Genomic DNA, 21,979 nt, shown 5'->3' on the forward strand with positions numbered 1-21,979 from the left:
AACAAAAAAAAAAAAAAAAAAGTACAGGAACAAGAAAACAAGACACTTGAGATATAGTTCGGTTTGCTTTGGTTTTTACTTTTTAAAGATCTTATTTACATAAGTAGTAATAAAATAAGAAAGAATATATTACTAGTAAAGATGATTTGGTATTTGGAAAGAAACAAAAATAAACATCTTAAATTAAAGTGATTTGCAAAAGTAACCATGAAAAGCACTATATACGTTTAATTAAACACCATAATTTGGCCAACTCAACCTCGAGAGCCATACTACTTTGAGTCTTTGACCCAATATTGATTTTTAGATATACAAAAATCACAGGAAGAAGTTTCTACTTACCTACGTACGTACGCATATGATTATAAAAATCAAGAGATTATGAAACTAAATTGAATTTGAATACATCATGACTTTTATCCCCCAATCAAAAATTCCTTTTACAAAACACCAGAAAACAATATCTATTATTAATACAATACATTATTTGCGTGTGACTTTGCGACCTTTCTCTCTCTTTTCAATTCAACATGGATCATCAAATCAAGAACACCACACAATGATAAAGAACGATAACAATTCATCAGATTCGATCGAGAGCCATCATCATCATCATGATCCATGGAAGCAAAAACCAACCATTCTTTTACTTTTCCTATCTCTTCTCACCATCTCTCTGCTTCTCCTTCATCTCTCCCAAAACAAAATCATCCTCATCACCACCACCACAACAACAACCACTTCCATCTCCGATCAACAAAGCCGTCAAGAACCCTCTGGAGACGACACGTGTCTCGGCCGCTACGTATATATCCACAAGCTACCATCTCGATTCAATCTTGAAATACTTCAAGATTGCCAGTCCATTACAAGACCAAAGGACAAGATCAGTATGTGTAAGTATCTCAAGAACTCAGGATTCGGACCTTTGATTGGTTCTGACTACTACTACTCTCAGAGCTGGTACGCGACTAATCAGTTCATGCTCGAAGTGATTTTTCACGAGAAGATGAAGAGTTACGAGTGTCTCACGAGTGACTCGTCGCTTGCTTCGGCTGTTTATTTACCTTACTATGCTGGTCTTGATTTCCGGCGAAAAATACGGCGGCGTAACGTAGCTGCGAGAGACGCCGCCGGGAAGGAACTTGTTAAATGGCTCAGGAAGCAACCTCAGTGGAAAGGTACGCCGTGTTAACTTTTTATTATTTCGTTTTGACCCTTCATATTTTAAAACGTTTACAATTATTGCTTTTAGTTTTGATTTAACCAATAATTAATCGGATTATTCAAAGCTAGCGACGACTTTTCTTCTCTCCTTTTCTACCGACGACGACTTTTTATAAAGTACTCTTTAGCAATTAAAAATAATTATAAGTGAAAACTACACATTAAAATGCGATAACGTACAAATTAATTTTCTAGATTTGTTATAGATGAAGTGAGATTTAAATATACTATAAAGTTTTAATATAAATGTGTTATTTTTCTGGGTGAATATATAAATGTGTTTTTTTAGTCCGTCGGTCAATTAAACTGCTGACATAAGTTAACTATAAAATAAGTTTGTCAGTTAATTATTACTAATTTCAGTAATTTGAAATACTGATACATTAGGTGAAGACCATTTCCTAGTAAGGGCCGGTCCTCAAGTTCTCAACTAATAATAAGTTATTATTAAATATTAATAACTAAACAACATATTTTTGTAGTTATATCAACTTTTTTTTTTATTGTTGCAAATCTAATGTAATATTAAAATTTTATGTGTGTAGTTTTTTGTTGATAAAGTTAGAAAATAAAATTTCAGTCATCTCTAATTGAAATATAGGTATGTCAGGTGAGGACCATTTCCTAGTAACCGGTCGGATTTCACGAGATTTCAGACGAAACTCCAACAAGAACTCCGACTGGGGAACTAATTTAATGCTCTTACCAGAGTCACAAAACCTCACTTTCCTCACCATTGAACGGAGTCTAACGAGCCACAACGAGTTCGCGATCCCTTATCCGACTTACTTTCACCCAACGTCAACCTCCGAGATCATACGGTGGCAAGACAAGATCAAGCTAACGAACCGGACGGTCCTCTTCTCATTCGCTGGAGCTCAAAGACCAAGCAGAAACCAAAACGGTTTGGTTCGCACTGAAGTTATTAAACAATGCAAGAGTTCATCTAAAACGTGTAGGTTTCTTGACTGTGACGTTAAAGCTAATAGCTGCGATAATCCGATCAGTCTAATGAAACTTTTCGAGAGTTCGGTGTTTTGCTTACAACCACCGGGTGATTCGTTAACCAGAAGATCGGTATTTGATTCGATTTTGGCTAGTTGTATTCCGGTTTTCTTTAACCAAGGAAGCGCATACAAGCAATATGTATGGCACTTGCCTAAGAACAATAGTGAATATTCGGTTTATATACCGGTTAAGGAGCTGAGAAACGGGGGAAAGAACAAAATCGAAGAGATTTTGCGTGGAATACCAAATGAGAGAGTGGTTGGTATGAGAGAAAGCGTAATAAGATTGATCCCGAAGATTGTGTATGGTAAATCAAACGGGAATAAACCGGGTGGAGAGGTTTTTGAAGATGCTTTTGATATTGCTTTGAAAGGAGTGGTAGAGAAGATACAAGGGATTAAGAGAAAACAAATTCAAGAGTGAGGACCAAATTTCATAATTAGACAAAACAATGTATATGTCCTAATCTTAAATTTGTTATTGTATTAGTTGTTCATTTGTCTTGTAGAATGTTTTTGTTCTTTTATTTAAAATTAAATTAGTGTAATTAATAACAAAATTAGAAATTTTTTACTTATTCAAATACATATCAATTCTATTGAAAAGCGAGATTTCGCCAAGAAATGGTAATTTCTAAAAGTAAAACCCATTTTTCATAGTTAAAGAATGCATTTATATTTATTTTTTACTTATAACTATAAGGTCACTATTTTATATTTCTACCTTGGTATAAGTTTTGTGAAAGATGATCGAAAAAGATCGAGAATACATACGAAAGAGCACGATAACAAAATGATAAAGCTGCAACAATCTTGTCTGTTCATATTGTCCAATAACAAATTAATTAAAACAAAAAAAGTTGTACACACTAAGAAAACACCGTTTCTTGTGGTTCACAACCATATGACCACTTTGGATGAATGATAAATGAATTGTAATAAGAAAGATGATTTGACTATTACTAACCTGAGATCTATATTGATCACATACATCTAATCTCGACATGGGGAAACGTCCACGAATGATCCATTTTAGTGTTACCTCTTTGAGGCTCTTATTTCATGTCTTACGATTACGCTTAGGGACAGAAACAAGGTAAATTAGAGAGAGGAGACGTCATAGAATCTCGATACGTAAATATATTAGTTTTGATTAACGTTTGTCAATGACTTGTTCAAACATTACTAGCCTCCAAAGTAACCTTTTTTGGTGTTTGTTTTTTGTTTGGGTTAATGAAACTAAGATATAGTATAGCCCATAATTTTTCATCTGAAATTTTGTCAATTGGATAAAAAAAGTCTACCAAAATACAAATTCATAAGCCCAATAAAGTTAAAAAAATTCTAAAACGGTTCTTTGTAAAGGTGATGATCAAATTTTAAGAACAACAACAGATCAAGGGTAGAAAAACTCTTCAAAGACATTCTTTGGGCTTCGATATGTGAACTCTCAAATCTTATACATCCCTTGTTCTTTCTATGTAACTGTTACATATTTTGGCAAAACATGGTCAAATACTAATGTTTTATTTTCAAGTTGTGTATATCTTACCATAAGTGGTTAACTTTTAACCCAAAACTTGTATTATGACTATGTTACTTCTAAAAGGTACATGAAACTACCGTTTCTTGTCGACGTTAAACTTTATTAGCTATAATATACATTTTTGTTTGTTTGTTAAAGAGCTTGTTTGTATATATGAGTACATGAAATTGGAATTTTATCCATGTCAATTACGTATAATATATTTCTTCTTGTCCGTAACAGACTGATCACTTTATAAATAATTAGTTTGGCATACGTAAAGAGGAGGTGCTACGTATGCACCATGCGAAGAGAGAAGAGTGCAGATGTCAAATGCAATTGATACGTGTCGCGCTCTCCTAAACAATAAACATCTCTTCATTATATAATAAAAACCCAACAAAACGACAATATTAGTTCAAAATCCAATCGAGGCGATAAGGAAAAAGGCTAGAGGAGACCCATGATCCCTCTCCTTAGTCAAATTAGTATTTATCATTTTTTCATTGGTGCAAATTAGAAGCTAACGGAGGACAAAAACAATGAAAACATATAACATAGAATAAAAATCATATGAAGAGTCTGAACAAATCATGTTTTACTTTTCCCAATTTCCGAAATTTCTGTCTTTTACATATTACCGATCAACCAAGTTATGATGAGTTATTGTGTAAAAATATTCATTTTAAAATTAAAAATAGGTTTCGCATTCTTTCCTTTTGATCCACCTAATTAGTTGACCATCATAAACATTAAACACCTTAATCTACAAAAAAAAAACAATTATTTGTATCATTCCATAATTATAGTGGGTTCAAATCCGGTTTAACCAAAAAACAAAATTATCGATCGGAGTAAGTCACATACGTTAAAAAGGGTGGGGGCTCACACTTCACGTGGAGGGAGGAGACTTGGATCAGAAAGTAACTTAAAAGATGCGGAACCCCGAAGGTGCCGATGGCATGGGGACCCATTCACGTACACCCAAACACAAACACCAACAACAATTCACTAAACTCTTTCTCTATATAAACACTTCTCTCTTTCTCATTCTTTCTCACACACAAAACTATAACAATACACATAAATCAGTCTAGTCTCAAAGGGAAAAGAAGAACAAAAAATTTTTTGAAGAGAGACAACACAAATCACACAAAAGATCAAATTTAAGTCAAAGAAGAAGGCAAAAGTGAGAAGCAATATGGCTGCAATGTCAAAGGTCTCTCTAGTATTCTCATTGTTAGGGTTTCTGGTGATCGCAGTCATGACTCCATCGGCGAACGCTTTAAGGAAGTCACTCGTTCTAGGAGGGAAGTCAGATGTTGCAAACGTTAAGGCCAACAGGGAAATTCAAGAACTTGGAAGGTATATGCATACATGATACATTCACATATGCATATACACATGTTCGTATGTATGAATTAGAAATGTGATGTAATTGTGTGATCACAGGTATTGCGTGGAGCAATTCAATCAAAGGGGTCAGAGCGAGGAGGGAAACGTAGAATCCATTGCAAAAACAGATACAGACATGTCGAATCCATTGAGGTTTAGCCGAGTTGTGTCGGCTCAGAAACAGGTCGTGGCTGGGACCAAATACTATCTAAGGATCGAAGTGACTCAACCCAATGGCTCCACCAGGATGTTTGACTCCGTTGTGGTTATTCAGCCATGGCTTCATTCTAAGCAGTTGCTCGGTTTCACTCCTGTTGTTAGTCCTATCTACTAACTTCATTTCATATTCGACTTAAGTCATAACACAAATTTCCATAATATGATCAAGAAAAGACAAAAAGGTGTATGATGTGAAGCTATTAACAATGGTTGATAGTTGGTTGTAATGATGTTTATGTTGTTAATAAATAAAAACAAGATGTTTTGAAGATATGAAGCGACTTGGTTGAGATATCAAAACCATCAACAGACTTTGGAATGTTCCATCTCTTTACAAAAGCATAACTTAAAAGGGTTCAATTGAAAATTTTGCACACATCTGATTGATAGGTAGAGTTGTAAATAGCGGAACCAAGAAAGCTACATATAGCTTTTTTAAAAAGATGAGCTTACCGTTAAATATTAGCTAAAACTGTTATGTTGGTTTATAGAGAAAGTAACCAGTTTATCAATCAAAGATCTCTTGAGCCTCGATTATGCTGTGTTGCCTGAGAAGATCACAGAGTTGTGAAGTTTCAGATCTTAGATTCAGAGTGCATGGAAAAGCAAGAACAGAAAGAACAAGAGATGAGAGCAATAATTGTTTTGCTTACATATCATCTTTTGCGACACGGTAATATTTTTCAGCATGTTGCCGTTGGCCAATCATTTGAGCGAAGCGTTCATCATGGGTAATGACTATGAGTTGGAAATTCTCTTGGCCCTTTCTGTCTTCCATGATCCTGTAGAATGCAATGACATGATGTGATCCAATGTTGAGAGACACTGTCTTAAAATGTGTAACAACATTATAGGGAAAAGGCAGGGTAAATATCACAATAATGATTCCAGTGTTTAGATGTAAGAGGAATTATATGTACCCATGTATCATCATCATAAGTCATTAAAGGTATGGATCGTAATTCTTACCTAAGAAGAGCTCCTGCAAGAGATTCTGAATTGGGCCCATCCAGGTTTGTAGTTGGCTCGTCAAGGGCTAATATTCCACAGTTTAAGCAAAATGTCTCGGCTAAAGCCAACCTTATTATCAATGAAGCAAGAACCTGCAGGAGAAGACGAAGAAAGTGATCACCTGAGTTAAACAACGAAACTTAAGAGATTATTGAACAGATAACGATATTTCTACAAGAGCAATTTTAGAACAACTCGCCTTTTGACCTGCGCTGCATCTTCCTCTCATTTCAAGTTCTGTATCACCAGTCTGCATAAGAACCTAAGAAAAAAAACAAGGTTTACCACAATGCTAATAATGGTGATCAAATGGTAAAGCATGTTGTCAATTCTGTAGCATACCTTGTAGCTGTAAGAGCGGGTGCCTGCACCTTCGGAGTCTGAGTGTATTCGTATGTAATCCATATCTTGACCTCTGTATGTCTGCTGCCACAGTTCCCTTATAATCTTATTTATTTCCTCTATTTTCATTGTGTGGAATCGCATTAGTGCTCTGTATGTATTCAATAAGATGGACATCTATCTTAAAAACTACAGATTTGAAGGTTTAGTGTACATTGAAAAACAACTAGCCAGAAGCTTATATTAGGACTCGAGAACAGCTTACTTGTCAAGGGCATTGTAGTATCTATCCAAGTCTTTATTTGCCATTTCAGTTGTCTGGCCAAAATGAAATGTTCAATTTAACAGAGTGGAATTTGTTGATCATTCAGGCATTGCCACAAGGTAAACATCTAACCTTTAGCTGGATCAGTTGATCAAAGTGCCGCTTATCTATGTCCTTGTATTGTGCCTGTTTTAGCTCTACTCTGTTTTTTGAAATACTGCTGTCGTAAACAGACACTGTTCCACGACACCGGTTCAGCTACAGGAAAAATATAATTATTCTTTAAGCACAATAAAATAGGCTCTGAAACCTTTAAATGGATAAATGATCTTCAGATAATCCAGAAAAACACAGGGTTACTCGACGTTCGCACATATCAGTTGCATACAGCTGCGAGTAATGGTATTCAGTGAAGAAAATCTGTTATCTATAAATGACCATTACTAAATTTTATATTTTGGCTATCTTAAAACAAGGACAAAATTTTAAAGAGCCAACTACCTCGGATATTAAATACTTAAATCGGAGAAATGCAAGATCTTTGCAGTTACCATCATAGAGAATAAATGAATAGCTAACCATAGACACCAAAATCAAATCAGAGTGACTGCTATCTATATATAAGAATCCGCTTACCTCTGAAAGTAGTCTTTCCCTTTCCCGTGATATCTTTACCATTTCAGCTTCAACTGCAGGAATCCCACCAATATTCAATATTTGCTCTTCCAATAATTCAATTTCACGTGTAAGTTTCTCAACTTCTGCTTTTGTTGTCCGGTAGTTCAAGTTATCCTCTATATTTCTTCTGAGTTGATCTTGGTTCCGCATCAAGTCTTTATTTCTGTTCAGTTCACCTGCAAGTTCATTCTTTCTAGCTTCACAGCTCTGAAGCTGAGTTCCGGACAGCCGCTGCTTCTCTTGAATATCATTTAAGCGCTCTCCTTTCTTCAATTCATGATACCTAGTGAAGCAGTTGTAAGCATATCTGGTACACAGGATAGTAATGAATTAACCTTTGGCTAGCAGAACATACTCATTTATCTTAGAACTGCCCCTGCGTAATGCCTCAACTTCCTGTTGGTAGTTTCTCTTTTTCTCAGCCAGTTCTTCATACTCTTGATTACGTCTAACCTTCATATCATTGTAGTCACTCAGCAACTGCTCCTTTTCCTTGGACAACGGGCCAAGTGCCTCGGTCAAATACTGAAAATAATGAAATGAACAATAAATTCAAGGATTCTACATTTAGTGTAACAGAGAAAATTTGAAACAAAAATAGGAACAGAAGACTGCAGTTTACTTTTTGCATGTTTCGAAGAACTACTTGAACACATTCCAACGAATGCACAAAAAATACATTTGAAGCTTTTCAAATACGAAAAACTTAAACAGTTGCAAGCACTATACCATCCAACTCGAGAGGATGTTATTGCTACCCATTTATTATGTGTTCTCTACATATCTGTGTTGCATTGCATTACTAGTAAGCAAATTTAATCAGAAAGACAGTGATTCGCTAATCTGATATATCACACACACACACATTATGATGAAGCATACCAACTGTGGTTGCAGTCCCGACAATAGCTCACCTGCTTTAGTTCTATATTTTTAATCTTCTGTCTAAATTTTACTCTCAAAAACATTCAGCAAACGCTGCACCAGTTGTAACAAAGTATATTTTCTTTTGAATATAATTTTACATTAAATTCAAAAAAGATATATCACATTGTAGTACTCTCATCCATGATCTTTATAGTCGCCAATGAACAACGGACTTTGATATAGTGACACACAGAAATGCATGTGGAAAACAATAAAAAAAGCTATCATAAGACGCACCTTCACGTCAAAGTCAAGTTGACTTTTCTCCTCGGCTAAACGCTCTAGGTCTTCTTCTGCCTTTGTAACGTCGCGTGACAAATTGGCTGCTTTAGCCTTCTCCTCCCTTACTGCATGCCATCTGGCCTGGAGGAATGATATATCACGTTCCATGTAAATCTGGTCATCTCTAAGTTTCTCCAGCTCATCGTGCAATTTATCCCTGTTCATGGGTACAAAAGGAAGAAAATATTGGAAAAAATGGGTCTGCCAGACTACGAAACGTCCAATGAAGAGAAATATGTTTCACCCTGCATAAATTCAGTGTACTTACTTGCTGCTTTGGAGGCTATTTAATTCTGATTGGATTTCTTCCATAGTTTTAACACCAAGACCCCTGAAATCGAGCTTATATTCAAGATCTTCTATTTGCTTTTGGTATGATACGATTTCCTGAAAGATCCTATCAGTATTTTCCAGGGGCTGCACCAGTGCTTCAATTGCGTCTTTGTCAGCTTTTATTTGGGCTGAGATTCCTAATACCTGAAGACATACACATATATGATTTAAAATGCTATGAACTGGAATTAAGATTTTCCAGCTTGCCAACATAAGAACATGATTAAGAGGAAACAAAGCAAGCAGAAAACAGCAAGGCTTCTAATGAATCTGATAAACTTTGCGGCTGGAAATTAGTTATATCTAAGGAAATTACTAATGATCCCCAACTCACATCATCGAGAGCTTGAGACTTTTGATCCAGCTCTTCTGTATGCTCTTGCAAAGTTTTCTCAGCGAGAGGAATAATTTCACTAGTTAGTTTCGAGTACTCTTCAAAAATTGCCCGCAGTTTGTCCAACTGCTGAAATACAGAGTCAGCATTGGAAGACTCCACAGCTAACATTTTAAGATGCTCCACGGTGCTTGAAGCATTTACCCTTTGCTGTATTTGAAAAGAAATTTACATACTCAAATAAAGAGACATACAGTTATCATAGAAGCATAAAATAATTTGAATCATAATGCAAAAACAGCGGGGGAAAGTTTGTGTAACCTTCTTAACAAAGCTATCCTCTTCGTCAGATGTAAAAGTGCGCTCGCAGCAAGGACAAAAATGACGTGAACGTGCTACCTCCTCAAAAGGTTCAAACATCTCGCGCATTCCAATTGCCATGTTATACTTTCTGCAAACACAGACCAGAAACAGAACTACGCTTTTGAGTGCAAGACAGGGGTGGGGGCTGGTATGGAAACAGTCGCCAGTTTTAATTACAAACCTTTTACTTTCATCTCTTTTCTCCTTAGCTGACTCCAACAATTTGGGATAAGCATCAATGGTAACTGCTTCCTGTTTTAAGGCCTGAAGCTTGGACTCAATGTATCTCTTTCTTGCTGCATAAAATACTCAAGTCAAATTAAGTGCATAGATATTTTCTAATGATGCACTGTGCACTGACAACGGATTTATCATCTGTGTTATAAATGTCAATTAAGGTACATTGTAGAAAAGACAATCAAATAACGGGGTGATAGATGACACTATAATCACATGGTCTAATAATTGGTACCACTGAGAAAGTTGTCAAGAGAATTTTATTCACAACTTAAGGCGCTAGTCAGAGAACTGGCCAATAGATATCTAACTTCAAATTATACACCAGTGCTTAGATTCTGTATCCTTGTTATGTTTGAATAGACTATTGTTTACTTCTTGTATCTTCATCTGCAACATGTTGACCTCCTTTTCTGCTTCTCGGGATTTCAAACTCAGCTCACTATATTCCCTTTCAATTGACCTAAACCAAAGATAAAACAAATACAAATAATTTTTGAGATGTGAACAATTTGAACACCTGAAGTAGCAGGCTTTCTTCTTTTTTTTTTGAGATCCGAGATCTTATGTTAATAAAGGATTCATTCAGAATCGCCATAAAATAACAAGTAAAGTAAAAACACCGACCTCAGAGCTTGAACTATTTCCTTCTTCATGTCCTTCTCGGGTGGCAATCTACCCTTCAGCACCCCTCTAATTCGATCCTTGCACTCATCTATTCTGGTAAATAGCTTTAGAGAGTGAAAACAATGGATTGATAAAAAGAAAGAAAAAAAAAACTGACAAAAGCATTGGTTAGTGAGATCACATCTTTTTGTGTTTCTTCTTAAGATTCTCATGTTCCGTCTTCCTTAAAGACAATTTCACTCTATCCTCAGCATCACCAGCCATAACGTCTCTTTCTCGATTCAGTGTTTTAATTTTCTGCTCCATGCTGTATATCTCATGCTGTTTCTGTTCTATTTGGGATTCAAACCCCCTTTCAGAATTCTGTTTACTCTTTCTCTCAAGTTCAAGTTGCTGTGCAAACGCAGATGATGGCAAAATAAGGCACATATACCAAGGGCAAAGTCATCAAGACCAAAATCATGTAAGTAAATCAAGGGAAGAAAGCAGTACCACTTGTTTCTCTCTTTCATCAGTTTGTTTAACATCCACGGAGGAAATTTCAAATTCAAATGTATCACGCTCATTTTCTTTCTCTTCTATGCGTTTTGATATGCCCATCTGCATAAGTCACCATCAAAAGTAAAAGAGTTAAACTTTAGACTCGTTAATGGAGGATTTGGGTAGAGTTTCAAATGGTGAACCACACCTTGATTTCATCTTTAGCTCGTTTCTGAGCTTCGATGCTTTTCCAACGATCATTAGCATCCATATAGCAATACCAAGCTGTACTTAGAGCAGTTTCATTTGATTTCTGAGATGACAGTCAAGATCTCTAGTGATGTCAACATATGCAATACACAATAGAATTTCTGGAGAAAATAAAGAATGTCTACCTTCTTATCAAGCAAGTCCATCTCAAGTTCACCCAGTCTTGATTTTATTCGATTTGTGAGATTCAAAACAACCTCAGTGCTGAAGGAGGTACTAGGAACATTTCCTAAATTGTGACGAGAAAAAATATTCTGGATGGTAGAATCTCTTTCATTCTTCAGCAGCATATGAGCCTATGCAAGTAAGAAGGAAAAATGTTAAACCAAATGGAGAGAGAACTCATAATATTTAACTATGTGGTAGCTTATTAAGAATTACTTCAGCTTCTGTTTGTAGCTTGCTGATCTCCAGCATATAGTTAGTTTTTGCATTGTGAAGCGAAGAAATTGTAGTTTGTGTGTCATCCATCTCTCTCTCCATTTTTCGAATTTTGGTCTCTAAAAGAGCAATTCTTTCTTCAAACTTGCTTTTCCATTCTTTCAATTCTTCAATGGTATCTGAACAGCAAAATTAACAAGTTTAATCTACATGAAGAATAACAAAATGTGAGATACCACTACAGAAAGGCAAAAGTAAAATTCATACAAATGCAGGGACTCAATCCGTATAAAAGAAAGAAATGGCCTTAACATTGTGATAGTAAAAGAGAAAACCTTCATTTTCCTCAGGTAATGCTGCATACTGTCTCTGCTGCTCCTTAAACAAGGTGCTCCTCTCGGCAGTTTTTCTTGATACTTGGTCCTGTAGCTTTCTCAGATCTTTTAACATCATTTCCTTATTATGAACTTCAGCATCGACTTTCTGAATGCTGGTTTCCAGTTCCAACATCTGAACTTTAGAAGACTCTGTCCTTTCTTGATCTTGAGCAATGCTCTCACGAAGCTGTATAGGAAGTATGAGTATCATGGCATAAGAATAGCCCACACAGCCTAAGAACATGCATACTATATGTATACAATACTGGTCTATAATCACTTTTAGAATTAAATCAATCTTGCGTCAGTGTTAATTTGTGCCTTTTGACTTAACAAAACAACATTCTGCGTCCGTGACCAGGGATACTGAAAATGAAAGAAAAATCAATGTCAAACAAGCTAATGACTAGCATAACTTATAAGCTGCGTCTTTCAAGGTCTGCAGATTTTCCAACTTTAATTTAAAAGTTTTTATTTCCTGAGCTTGATCCTTGTGAAGTTTCTTAATAACTTCCAGAGCCTTTGTATATCTGTTTCATGTTGAACACACGTTACAGTTTCTGGAATCGTTTCTTCTACAACAAATACAGCAAGGAAGTGATAGTTTAACAGGAATATTGGTGATACCTGGTGGCTGAGAAAATGTCATCAAACTTCTTTTTCAAAGTAGAAGGATCCTGCAGTGGCCAGTTAGACTCATCTTGATGCACAAATAGGACGTTTTCTAAAATAGCTTTGGACACACCCATCAAAGCTGGTATCTCCCTATCCATGTCAGCGCATCTGAAGCTGAGACATACTTTCTGCAATGGAAAAATTAAGGAGTAATGATCTTGCTGGAACAGATACAAGAATAATGAGGAATATAAAACAAAGCAATAGTAAAAATAATTTCTCCTAGTCTATAGATAGTCTAACACTAACGTTGTAGGAAATATAGATAGTCTAGCACGAAGCTCGGGACCTTCAAACAAAAACCAAGATATGAAATACATAGCACTCTATAAGTGATAGAAGAAACTAAATGAAAGATCAATAGCAAGAAAAAAAAAATGCAACCTCTCCAGTGTGAGGATTAATGGTTTGAAGCACACTCTCAATTGCCTTGTACTCCATCTTTGAAGCCTTCTGTGTCAACTGAAATGACCTTATACAAACCACATCCTTGCCTTCAGCTGTCTTGAATCTCAGCTTAATTTGTGCTTTTGTCTCCGTTTCCCCAGCAACCTATAACAATATAAGGACAAAATCAAAATACTGAATTCCACATTCATTTAACAATATAACAAAGATGGAATTGAAAAAGCTCGCATGAATCACAACAATAGAACTGAGAATCTTAAGGAAACAAACCTTAGGGTCATGAATAAATCTGTGACCAGACCTCGCGTTCGGTGGTAGCTCTCCTGTACAAGATACCTTCAAGCACTCTATAATCGTCTGCAATAAAAAAAAATCACGAATTAATAAACAAATACGGAGGCGGAATTGGGATTGGAGTAAAGATAAGAGAAGGGAAGGGATTAAAAAGAGTTTTACAGTTTTGCCGGCACCGTTAGCACCGACGATTAGGGTTAAAGGTCTGAAAAAAGTAACGACGTTCTTATTTTCTGGGTCGAAGCTTCTGATACCCTTGATCAGCATTTTATCGACCGTACTCATCCTTTCACCTTCGGCGATTACAGATACGAGCAAATTGAAGAAGACAAAGGTACGGAGGTGACGCTCACTGCACAGGTTAAACCCAGAAAGGGTTTTGCGGGAAAATCATGAAAAAATTTTGACACTGGAAGCGGAAAAAATTGGAAACTGGCAAAGAAGACGAGTTGAAGCGAGAGGGACCGGTTTACTAATCGAACCGAATTGTACCGGTTTGGTATTCTTCCTTTTTGGGTTCAATAGAAGCATACTAAAATATTTGGATCAATTTGAAAATAACTACAATTTCAGGGGCTTTTATTTTTAGTAGACTCTCATTATCATATACCGAATTTTTTTTTGTAAGGGTTCGAACCGGATCAAATCAATTCTCTTTAACTTAAAACAAAGTAGAACCGATTCAATCAAAACCTTACCAAACCGATCTACACTATTGTTTGACTTTTTTTTTTTTTTTTTACTATTGTTTGACTTGATGATAGGCTATTTCCTAAAACCGAAGATTTCAATAAACCAAGTAAGCTGAACCGAAACCAAATCAAAATCACGGATTAGACCGACCAATCGTAGAAAGACCATAGATTGGTAAAGGACGTAGTTAGTAAGGGCATAACTGTCTTTTAATAGTGTCAATATATACAAGTGTGTATATCATCATCACACACTGTTTCTTTTCTTATATATGATTGATTTGTTTCACTCCTTGTTCTTGGAAGATCGGTCTTTTCTTTGACCACCAAGAATACGAGAAATCTGCAATCCTCTGCTAAATGCTTGGTTAAAGAGCATTCTTGTCTGAAACTCAGACACGAAAGGGAACCAGGCCAAGAAGGCTACGGGAGTGAACAAAAGCAAACCCATCAGAATCTCATAACCTCGTGCTAGCGTCCTAACCGATGACCAGATTCCTAGCCGTTGAATCAGAGGCTTACAAGCTTGTGCGATCTGAAATACAAAGAATGTTTTGATTTTAATTGCAGTAGCAACCTATCTCACAAACCAGACAACACACAAAAGATATCTTAAAACCTTTTTTTAGGAGTTTAATGAGAACACTTACCAGTAACATTCCCCATCCGGTTGGCATGAAAGCGAGCATACAAAGGAAGATGTCCTTGGGTGTTAAAAGATGAAGAGCTATGAAAGTAACGAGAATCCCAAGAAATGTGAGGAACACAAAACCCTTGATGATCCTGAAGAGAAGCTGGAAGCTTGTGCTGAACCGTTGTCTTCCCATACCCAAACCCTGTGATTAATTACATTCAGTTTAGTATCCAGCTTAAAACAATCTCGATCGAGCATAAGATTGTCGGTATCTTATACAGAAGCAACCCAAATGGAGTTAGTTACCATACCTTCACAATGAGTAGAATGAATAAGATCACGAACCATGAAGCTCCATAAATCTGTGAAACATCGAGAGTCAGTTTTTATGAAAAAACAAGACATTCAGTAAATAAGAAGAGCAATCTGAGGTGAGTAAGCAGCTCTCTCACCCACAAACTTTGATTTTCCTGTTTAAAAGTGCTGAGCTGATACACAAGTCCGTACTGAAAGATGAAGAAGCGTAAAGCCAAGATAATCTCGAGGATGATACCACGTTTCCCAGAGTGTCGAAGATGTCCTATTTCCTTCTCCCACCAAGACTCCCAACTCTTCTCTGGAGGAACACCAATCCCCCCTCGGTTATATATCCATTTATTCCAATCTGTCCAATCATCTACAATCTTTTGCCACTCGAAACCAGAGGGATTGAATAAGAACGGAGCAAAGAGCCAAGTCACCACCATGAACCATATCGAAACAGTGATCAGAATATATGTAACTACGCCTCTATAGGCGTGGCCAAATATCTGATACACGAGGAGGAGAATCATCAGCTCAAGACCCTTCACAAAATGACTCCGCGAGTAGAACCTATAGTTTTCAGCAAATTTTGCATGAAACACCACAAATCCACGCCCAGTTCCTCTATACTCCGCGCCTCCATGGAACAATGTTCGACCATAGTAATGAGTTTTTGTCCCGAGTTGGAACGTGAAAAATACAGAAGCGAGTTGTAATTGCATTAGGACAAAATCAATTAAGGCGTTATGGAATCCTCTCTCAAGTCCTATCTCCATCATCATAGGTAAGGCCATTAGAAAACCAATCTGCACAAATGATTGAGAAGCAAGTGCAGCTTGAAGAGGCAAGTTTGAACGAAAAGCTCTCTGGTTGCTCAACCCTTCTTCAAGACCACTTAGGACAAGATACAGCCGGCCATATAGAAATACATAGACCGTAAGCACAGTTAACTGTAAGAGAGACACAAATGTATCAGACTGATATAAACTTCCCATGTATCATAAAATCAGGAAAAAAAAAGATTTTTTGACCTACCATGGTACTGAAATAGAATCCAATTGTAGTGAAATAACAAGAAAGCATACGGAAGAAATCAAATCGGTGCCCCAGCCTATATAGATCACGGCTTAGAGTTTGCTCCCCGTTTCCGTTAGCTATCTTTGCCTCAAACATTGAAATCTGGTTGAGTCCCACATCTCTCCCTTTACCGACTTGTATGTATTCATGATGAGTCACATTGCCTTCACGAAGTGTAGAGTTGAAACCTGAATACAGCAAAAGCATGAGAAAACGTATGGAGCCAGATCATATATGTTTCACCAGAGAAAAGGCGTCGATGCAAGTACCTGCAAATATGTCTTCACTAAGATTGATAACTTTAGAAGCTTTGCAGACCCCTCCTCTGGTAAGGTGAAACAATCGATCAAAAACATCTGGATGACCGTAATGGAATCGTACCCTGGGGGAGTTGAAACGAAAGTTATAAATCCAGGTCTCCCTTCAGCAAAACGGAATATCTATAAAAAAAAACTTACTTCAAGGGGCTAGCTAGCACCCTCTGCCCAATAGTAACAAAGCTGTTTTCCTGATTTGACATAAACCATGCAAGAGAAGAAACACTGCCACAAGAACAAGACAATTAAAAAATCATTTTGTGCACGAAGACCAAATTGACTATACAAGTCATACTGTGGTACCTTCCAGTGAAAATATGCTCTCTAAGTCCAAGTATTGTAGGCGTTCTTACACCTCCATGCTTTTCAAGAAATTCTTGCAGCAAGTTCCTCATTTTGAAAGCTTCCTCCATGTAATTGTCCTGTTTTATCGAATGTTAAGATCAATATTTTAACTATGAGCGTTAAGAGATTAACTAGGTAACTCAGCCCAGATAAAAATGAAAAATTGGTAGGCGCGCACCTGGTTCATGTCTATTGTCTGTAACCCTTCTCCACGAGTAAAAATGATCGAATGGTTCTGATTCTCCGGCTTTCCCTCTCCTAGTATTGCCGGTCCTGGTAACTTAATCCTATAAATGACCTGCAGAATTAAATATAAACTCAGTTTCCAAAACCAGAACACAACAATGAGGCCGCAAATAATTATTTTCAGGAAAATCATGCAAATGAGAAGAACACCAAAAATAAAATAAAAAAGCCACAAGGAGATAGAGATAGGAAAAACCTCATATGTTACTAGAGAGCCTCACTTGCAGAAATAATTGAGCCCCAAAGTTAAAAATGTTCTAGAAAGTTTTCATCGAGTTATCTTAAATCTTTACCTGGTCTAGTGTTTGCACAGATTCAGAAGAATCCATAGCTTTGGTCTGCGGAGCGGCTTTGACGAGGGCGGAGTAATAAATTTTTTCGTCCGCCCCTTTGTAGCTGTCTTTATGTGTTTGTTCAACCTCATCGATATATGCAACACGTAGAGATGGGTACCTGCAATGCAACAGAGAAATAGTAAACTTAACTCTGAAAAAGATGTAACTATGTAGAATTATGATGAAAATAGACATACGTGGTCATAAGCCTCAAGATGTCTTTAGCACGTTGATCACCAGATCTCTTCTGAATACTGTATTGTTGGCATGAAACCACAAAGGTGAATTTCATGTCAGCAAGTGCTTGACACTGAGCCCAGAGTGAGTTTCCGCTCTTTGGTGCGTCTTCACTAGTTAACTCGAGAGCCTTGTACCCTTTCATTAATTCTTAAACAAAACAAAAGCAGTTTTAGTAACGTTTTCGCAGTTTCCATGAATGAAATATAAATCATAACGATGATTCCTAAGGCACCTTCATCCTTTGCCATATCAAGGAAGGCTTGGAGCTCCAAAGCCTTCCGGTAATACATCATGCCTCGCACTGATTGATCAAAATCAGAAAAATCAGGCATAACGCATATAGCAAAACAAAATATACAGCAGCTAAAACGTGAAGAACAGTTTCCTTGCCAAAGGAACTGAAAAAGCTACATACCAGTTTTGGTTAGTGTTTGGCCTCTGTAAGATGCCCACAGACGAAGCTCCTCTTCCAGCTCTTCTCTTGCTCTGAGTTGTTCTTCGCTGTCACATTTAACTCGTTCCAGAAAGTTTGTCCACTCATCTAAGGTAAACCACTGGCTCAGTTTACAGAAATTATATCCAGAACACAATTATGGTGGCACAAGACATTTAAAGAAAGAAGAAAAAGTGAAACCTGGAAAGATCTTCTGCAAGTAAAATAGTATAGAGACTCCATCTTCATTTTGCTTCTCCAAGCCGAAAATGGAGAATAGAACATCCTCTGAATAGTATGGTGTTAGGACCCTATGGAATAGCAAAAGTGTAGATTATGTAGGGCTATTGGTATATGTACTTCTTCACTTCTCGTAGGAATGTTGAAATTAGAAAAATTTATCAATCAAAACATTCATTCATACATGAACATGCAAAATGTGACCAAAAAAGTTAAATTGGAAGTGAATAGAACTTACGAAAATGAAAGCATGTTGCGGATTTTGGGTGCATCCGGCATTTCCATGAATAATGAATTAGAAAAGAAAGTAAGACGCCTCCGAGCTTCCAAGTTGGATGGCACATCCATAGCCGACTCTTTGACAGTAAGTAAAAGATGAAGCCTCTTGATCTGCACAATTAAAAAAGGGAGGGATAAATATCTTAGAATGTCCTTACGCAATAGAGATTAAATACACCATTATTGTGGGAACAAGACTGAAGCAAATAGACGAATTTTAAAGAGGACACTTGCTTTTTCTTTCCAGGCTTCTGTTTGAGAGTACACTGGGAATCGAAGTTGGCTGAAATATTTGCGCTGTTGATGAAGAGGAGTCATTACGTCATACTTGACATAAGTTCCATTGTGGGTTGACTCCATCATGCTATGGAAAGAAAACTCTAAATGAGTATGCTTCAAACAACATTAATCAAACCATTCAGCAGAAAGCCTATCTCAAATGATCTTACCTAGGGACCTCTTCCTCCATTATGTCTCTTGTCACTACTTCTAACATGTTTAGCAAGACGATTACAATTTGGTCCTTGTCTTCTTCTCTGTTTTCCATCTGTGGCAAGTAGACTCCTCTCAGTTATTTCTTTGAATTCATGCTAATGTTGCAGAGGTGTTCAACATGGTAAGGCTACAAGACTTACCAAATACTCAATTAGTCGAACAAACTGACCATACAGATCAGGAAGAGCACTCAAGTTCAACTCCATAATCAGTGTTTCGTTCTTTATATGCTCATCAATCTTGGAGAATATTTCGTTTATGACCCTGCACAAGACCAATAGATTAGGAAAGTAAAATGTATTTTCCGAGTCAAAGCACAACTTCAATTTGTAAAACTTACTGTCCTTCTCGTTCTCCAACCACCAAAAAGTTTATAAGATTTTTAAAAGAGGCATAGCACTCTCTGACTGCACAAGTCATGTAATTGTCAACACTCAATCTCTTTTTCAGTTCACGGTCTTTTCCATTGCTATCTTTTGCCATATCCAAAGCTATTGGGATCTAAAACATTTAGCCATAAATGATCAAAATAAGAACAGAAAGCCAACCTAAGATTATAGTTAAGACCAAGACACATACTCACCTTACTGGCCAGCAGAAAAGGTGGCCAACGGAAAAGATCTAGATCAGGGTCAGCCCAATATGGCACAAGCAGGAGTTCCATTTCCCTGCATATTAATGAATATTATCAACGAAGTCTTCTCCGGATAAAAGGATTTAATAATCATTAGATTAAAATAAGAAGGAAAATTTCAGTCACACTCAACCTATTGCTAATCAAATCCTCCTCTCGGAAACTACTGATAATTTTGTTCCACATCTGAGCAAATCGTGCGGCCTCGTCTTTACTAGATGGAATCTGTAATTACCAATACATAACACAATTTTGAAATGGAGCTGACTGAGAGAACAAACATTTGTTACTAAATATTGGTTTGTGTTATATATTTCATCTACTGGTATAAGAGAAGTGTTCAGACCTGCTCGAACTTGCGAGAGAAGGTCGCCATCATCCCCCTTTTCTTTGGAGTTTCACTCTTCTCATTTGGAACCAAGCAAGCATTAAAGGCCTCTGGTAAGGACTGAAATCTAGACCTCAACATTCCTAGTGTTCGGATCTGCAAATGAAATAAACTTCTTTTCAGACATTATATCAGGAAGTGAGAGCATGCCACTTCAAGTTCCATTTCATTGTAAAAGTTGTAAGGAAAGCAAGAATGAACCTCTCCAAGACGTCGAAAAGCTCCATTTAAACCACCAACCAGAGTTGATACTATAGCATACCATATTTGAGTGTCCATGAAATAAACCTGCATATTAAAGTTAGCATAGATAGGGGAGACCATAAAAAGGAAGCATAAGGCAATGAAAGATCTGAAAACTCACAAGAATAACAGGTGACCAAAGAGCGATCACCACACCCATATTACTCTTGGCTGAAAAAAACAACTAGATTGTTCAATAAAATTCATTATGCAANTGATAATTTTGTTCCACATCTGAGCAAATCGTGCGGCCTCGTCTTTACTAGATGGAATCTGTAATTACCAATACATAACACAATTTTGAAATGGAGCTGACTGAGAGAACAAACATTTGTTACTAAATATTGGTTTGTGTTATATATTTCATCTACTGGTATAAGAGAAGTGTTCAGACCTGCTCGAACTTGCGAGAGAAGGTCGCCATCATCCCCCTTTTCTTTGGAGTTTCACTCTTCTCATTTGGAACCAAGCAAGCATTAAAGGCCTCTGGTAAGGACTGAAATCTAGACCTCAACATTCCTAGTGTTCGGATCTGCAAATGAAATAAACTTCTTTTCAGACATTATATCAGGAAGTGAGAGCATGCCACTTCAAGTTCCATTTCATTGTAAAAGTTGTAAGGAAAGCAAGAATGAACCTCTCCAAGACGTCGAAAAGCTCCATTTAAACCACCAACCAGAGTTGATACTATAGCATACCATATTTGAGTGTCCATGAAATAAACCTGCATATTAAAGTTAGCATAGATAGGGGAGACCATAAAAAGGAAGCATAAGGCAATGAAAGATCTGAAAACTCACAAGAATAACAGGTGACCAAAGAGCGATCACCACACCCATATTACTCTTGGCTGAAAAAAACAACTAGATTGTTCAATAAAATTCATTATGCAATGTGCTAATACCTACATCCTATTAGGCATTACCGTGAGGGAAAAACTCGTGCCAGCGGTAGACTGATATATGAACTCGCATAATATCCTTGGTTGGTTTAACAAGAGGCTTAATCTGCTTTGAAGATGGAAAGTATGAGAAACATTTATATTTGTGGACTAAATAACAATGTCACTAGAATTTGTCAGTGGTTGTTAGAACTTTTAAATGCTCCTTACATGGTGCTCTTGTTATACTACTAAAACAACAGATTAAATATATGTAAAATAGCTGTACCTCTGCATAAAAACTGAATGCAAGCTTTGATATTAGAAGTACAACCCAGAACATCGTGTACCTAGATATCAAACCTCGTTTAGCAGTGTGGCAAGAACAATCAACATTTTAACCATAGCATGCAGATTTTACACTCTTACTTGAAAAGTGACCATGCACTCTCATGCATACCCCTCCCTATATACAGTCTTGGCTGTGTCAACAAAAAATAAAGATTAGTCGCCTCCCTTATTTAGCATTCGGACTGGCTAT

At 36.8% G+C, this 21,979-nt stretch overlaps 3 protein-coding genes and 1 pseudogene across 3 annotated transcripts in view; 2 read left to right on the top strand and 2 right to left on the bottom strand.

Moving 5' to 3' along the window:
- On the top strand, nt 401–2,812 carry LOC104749667 (annotated as a pseudogene).
- LOC104749669 (cysteine proteinase inhibitor 2-like) lies at nt 4,796–5,647 on the top strand. The gene is made up of 2 exons (XM_010471343.2): nt 4,796–5,124; nt 5,212–5,647. Exons 1-2 carry the CDS (start codon nt 4,961–4,963, stop codon nt 5,486–5,488), a joined length of 441 nt encoding a protein of 146 aa, XP_010469645.1. The 5' UTR covers nt 4,796–4,960; the 3' UTR covers nt 5,489–5,647.
- LOC104749668 (DNA repair protein RAD50-like) lies at nt 5,656–14,078 on the bottom strand. The gene is made up of 27 exons (XM_010471341.2): nt 13,820–14,078; nt 13,634–13,720; nt 13,340–13,507; nt 12,908–13,083; nt 12,696–12,810; nt 12,239–12,467; nt 11,904–12,082; nt 11,648–11,818; nt 11,461–11,565; nt 11,265–11,372; nt 10,954–11,165; nt 10,773–10,865; nt 10,477–10,608; nt 10,090–10,200; nt 9,867–9,996; nt 9,546–9,755; nt 9,147–9,355; nt 8,834–9,035; nt 8,025–8,194; nt 7,628–7,952; nt 7,124–7,249; nt 6,992–7,044; nt 6,727–6,877; nt 6,584–6,646; nt 6,343–6,476; nt 6,027–6,155; nt 5,656–5,921 (listed from the first exon to the last, which is right to left on the bottom strand). Exons 1-27 carry the CDS (start codon nt 13,940–13,942, stop codon nt 5,882–5,884), a joined length of 3,951 nt encoding a protein of 1,316 aa, XP_010469643.1. The 5' UTR covers nt 13,943–14,078; the 3' UTR covers nt 5,656–5,881.
- The window catches only part of LOC104749670 (callose synthase 2), a 12,706-nt gene continuing 5,230 nt past the window's right edge, over nt 14,504–21,979 (bottom strand). Inside the window, exons 15-44 of the mRNA XM_019237682.1 lie at nt 21,728–21,788; nt 21,484–21,565; nt 21,359–21,408; nt 21,196–21,282; nt 20,953–21,090; nt 20,771–20,831; nt 20,680–20,729; nt 20,517–20,603; nt 20,274–20,411; nt 20,061–20,152; nt 19,877–19,961; nt 19,634–19,794; nt 19,434–19,557; nt 19,248–19,345; nt 19,033–19,162; nt 18,758–18,909; nt 18,481–18,590; nt 18,262–18,387; nt 18,079–18,147; nt 17,804–17,993; nt 17,565–17,724; nt 17,204–17,323; nt 16,984–17,102; nt 16,822–16,905; nt 16,633–16,745; nt 16,322–16,551; nt 15,436–16,236; nt 15,295–15,345; nt 15,000–15,185; nt 14,504–14,884 (exon numbers count right to left, since the gene is read on the bottom strand). Of these exons, the coding sequence (XP_019093227.1) occupies nt 14,636–14,884; nt 15,000–15,185; nt 15,295–15,345; nt 15,436–16,236; nt 16,322–16,551; nt 16,633–16,745; nt 16,822–16,905; nt 16,984–17,102; nt 17,204–17,323; nt 17,565–17,724; nt 17,804–17,993; nt 18,079–18,147; nt 18,262–18,387; nt 18,481–18,590; nt 18,758–18,909; nt 19,033–19,162; nt 19,248–19,345; nt 19,434–19,557; nt 19,634–19,794; nt 19,877–19,961; nt 20,061–20,152; nt 20,274–20,411; nt 20,517–20,603; nt 20,680–20,729; nt 20,771–20,831; nt 20,953–21,090; nt 21,196–21,282; nt 21,359–21,408; nt 21,484–21,565; nt 21,728–21,788 (4,204 nt within the window). The 3' untranslated portion in view covers nt 14,504–14,635. The remainder of the gene's footprint in view (nt 14,885–14,999; nt 15,186–15,294; nt 15,346–15,435; nt 16,237–16,321; nt 16,552–16,632; nt 16,746–16,821; nt 16,906–16,983; nt 17,103–17,203; nt 17,324–17,564; nt 17,725–17,803; nt 17,994–18,078; nt 18,148–18,261; nt 18,388–18,480; nt 18,591–18,757; nt 18,910–19,032; nt 19,163–19,247; nt 19,346–19,433; nt 19,558–19,633; nt 19,795–19,876; nt 19,962–20,060; nt 20,153–20,273; nt 20,412–20,516; nt 20,604–20,679; nt 20,730–20,770; nt 20,832–20,952; nt 21,091–21,195; nt 21,283–21,358; nt 21,409–21,483; nt 21,566–21,727; nt 21,789–21,979) is intronic.

The sequence above is a fragment of the Camelina sativa genome, chromosome 16 (genome assembly GCF_000633955.1).
Source record: "Camelina sativa cultivar DH55 chromosome 16, Cs, whole genome shotgun sequence".
NCBI classification, from domain to species: domain Eukaryota; kingdom Viridiplantae; phylum Streptophyta; class Magnoliopsida; order Brassicales; family Brassicaceae; genus Camelina; species Camelina sativa.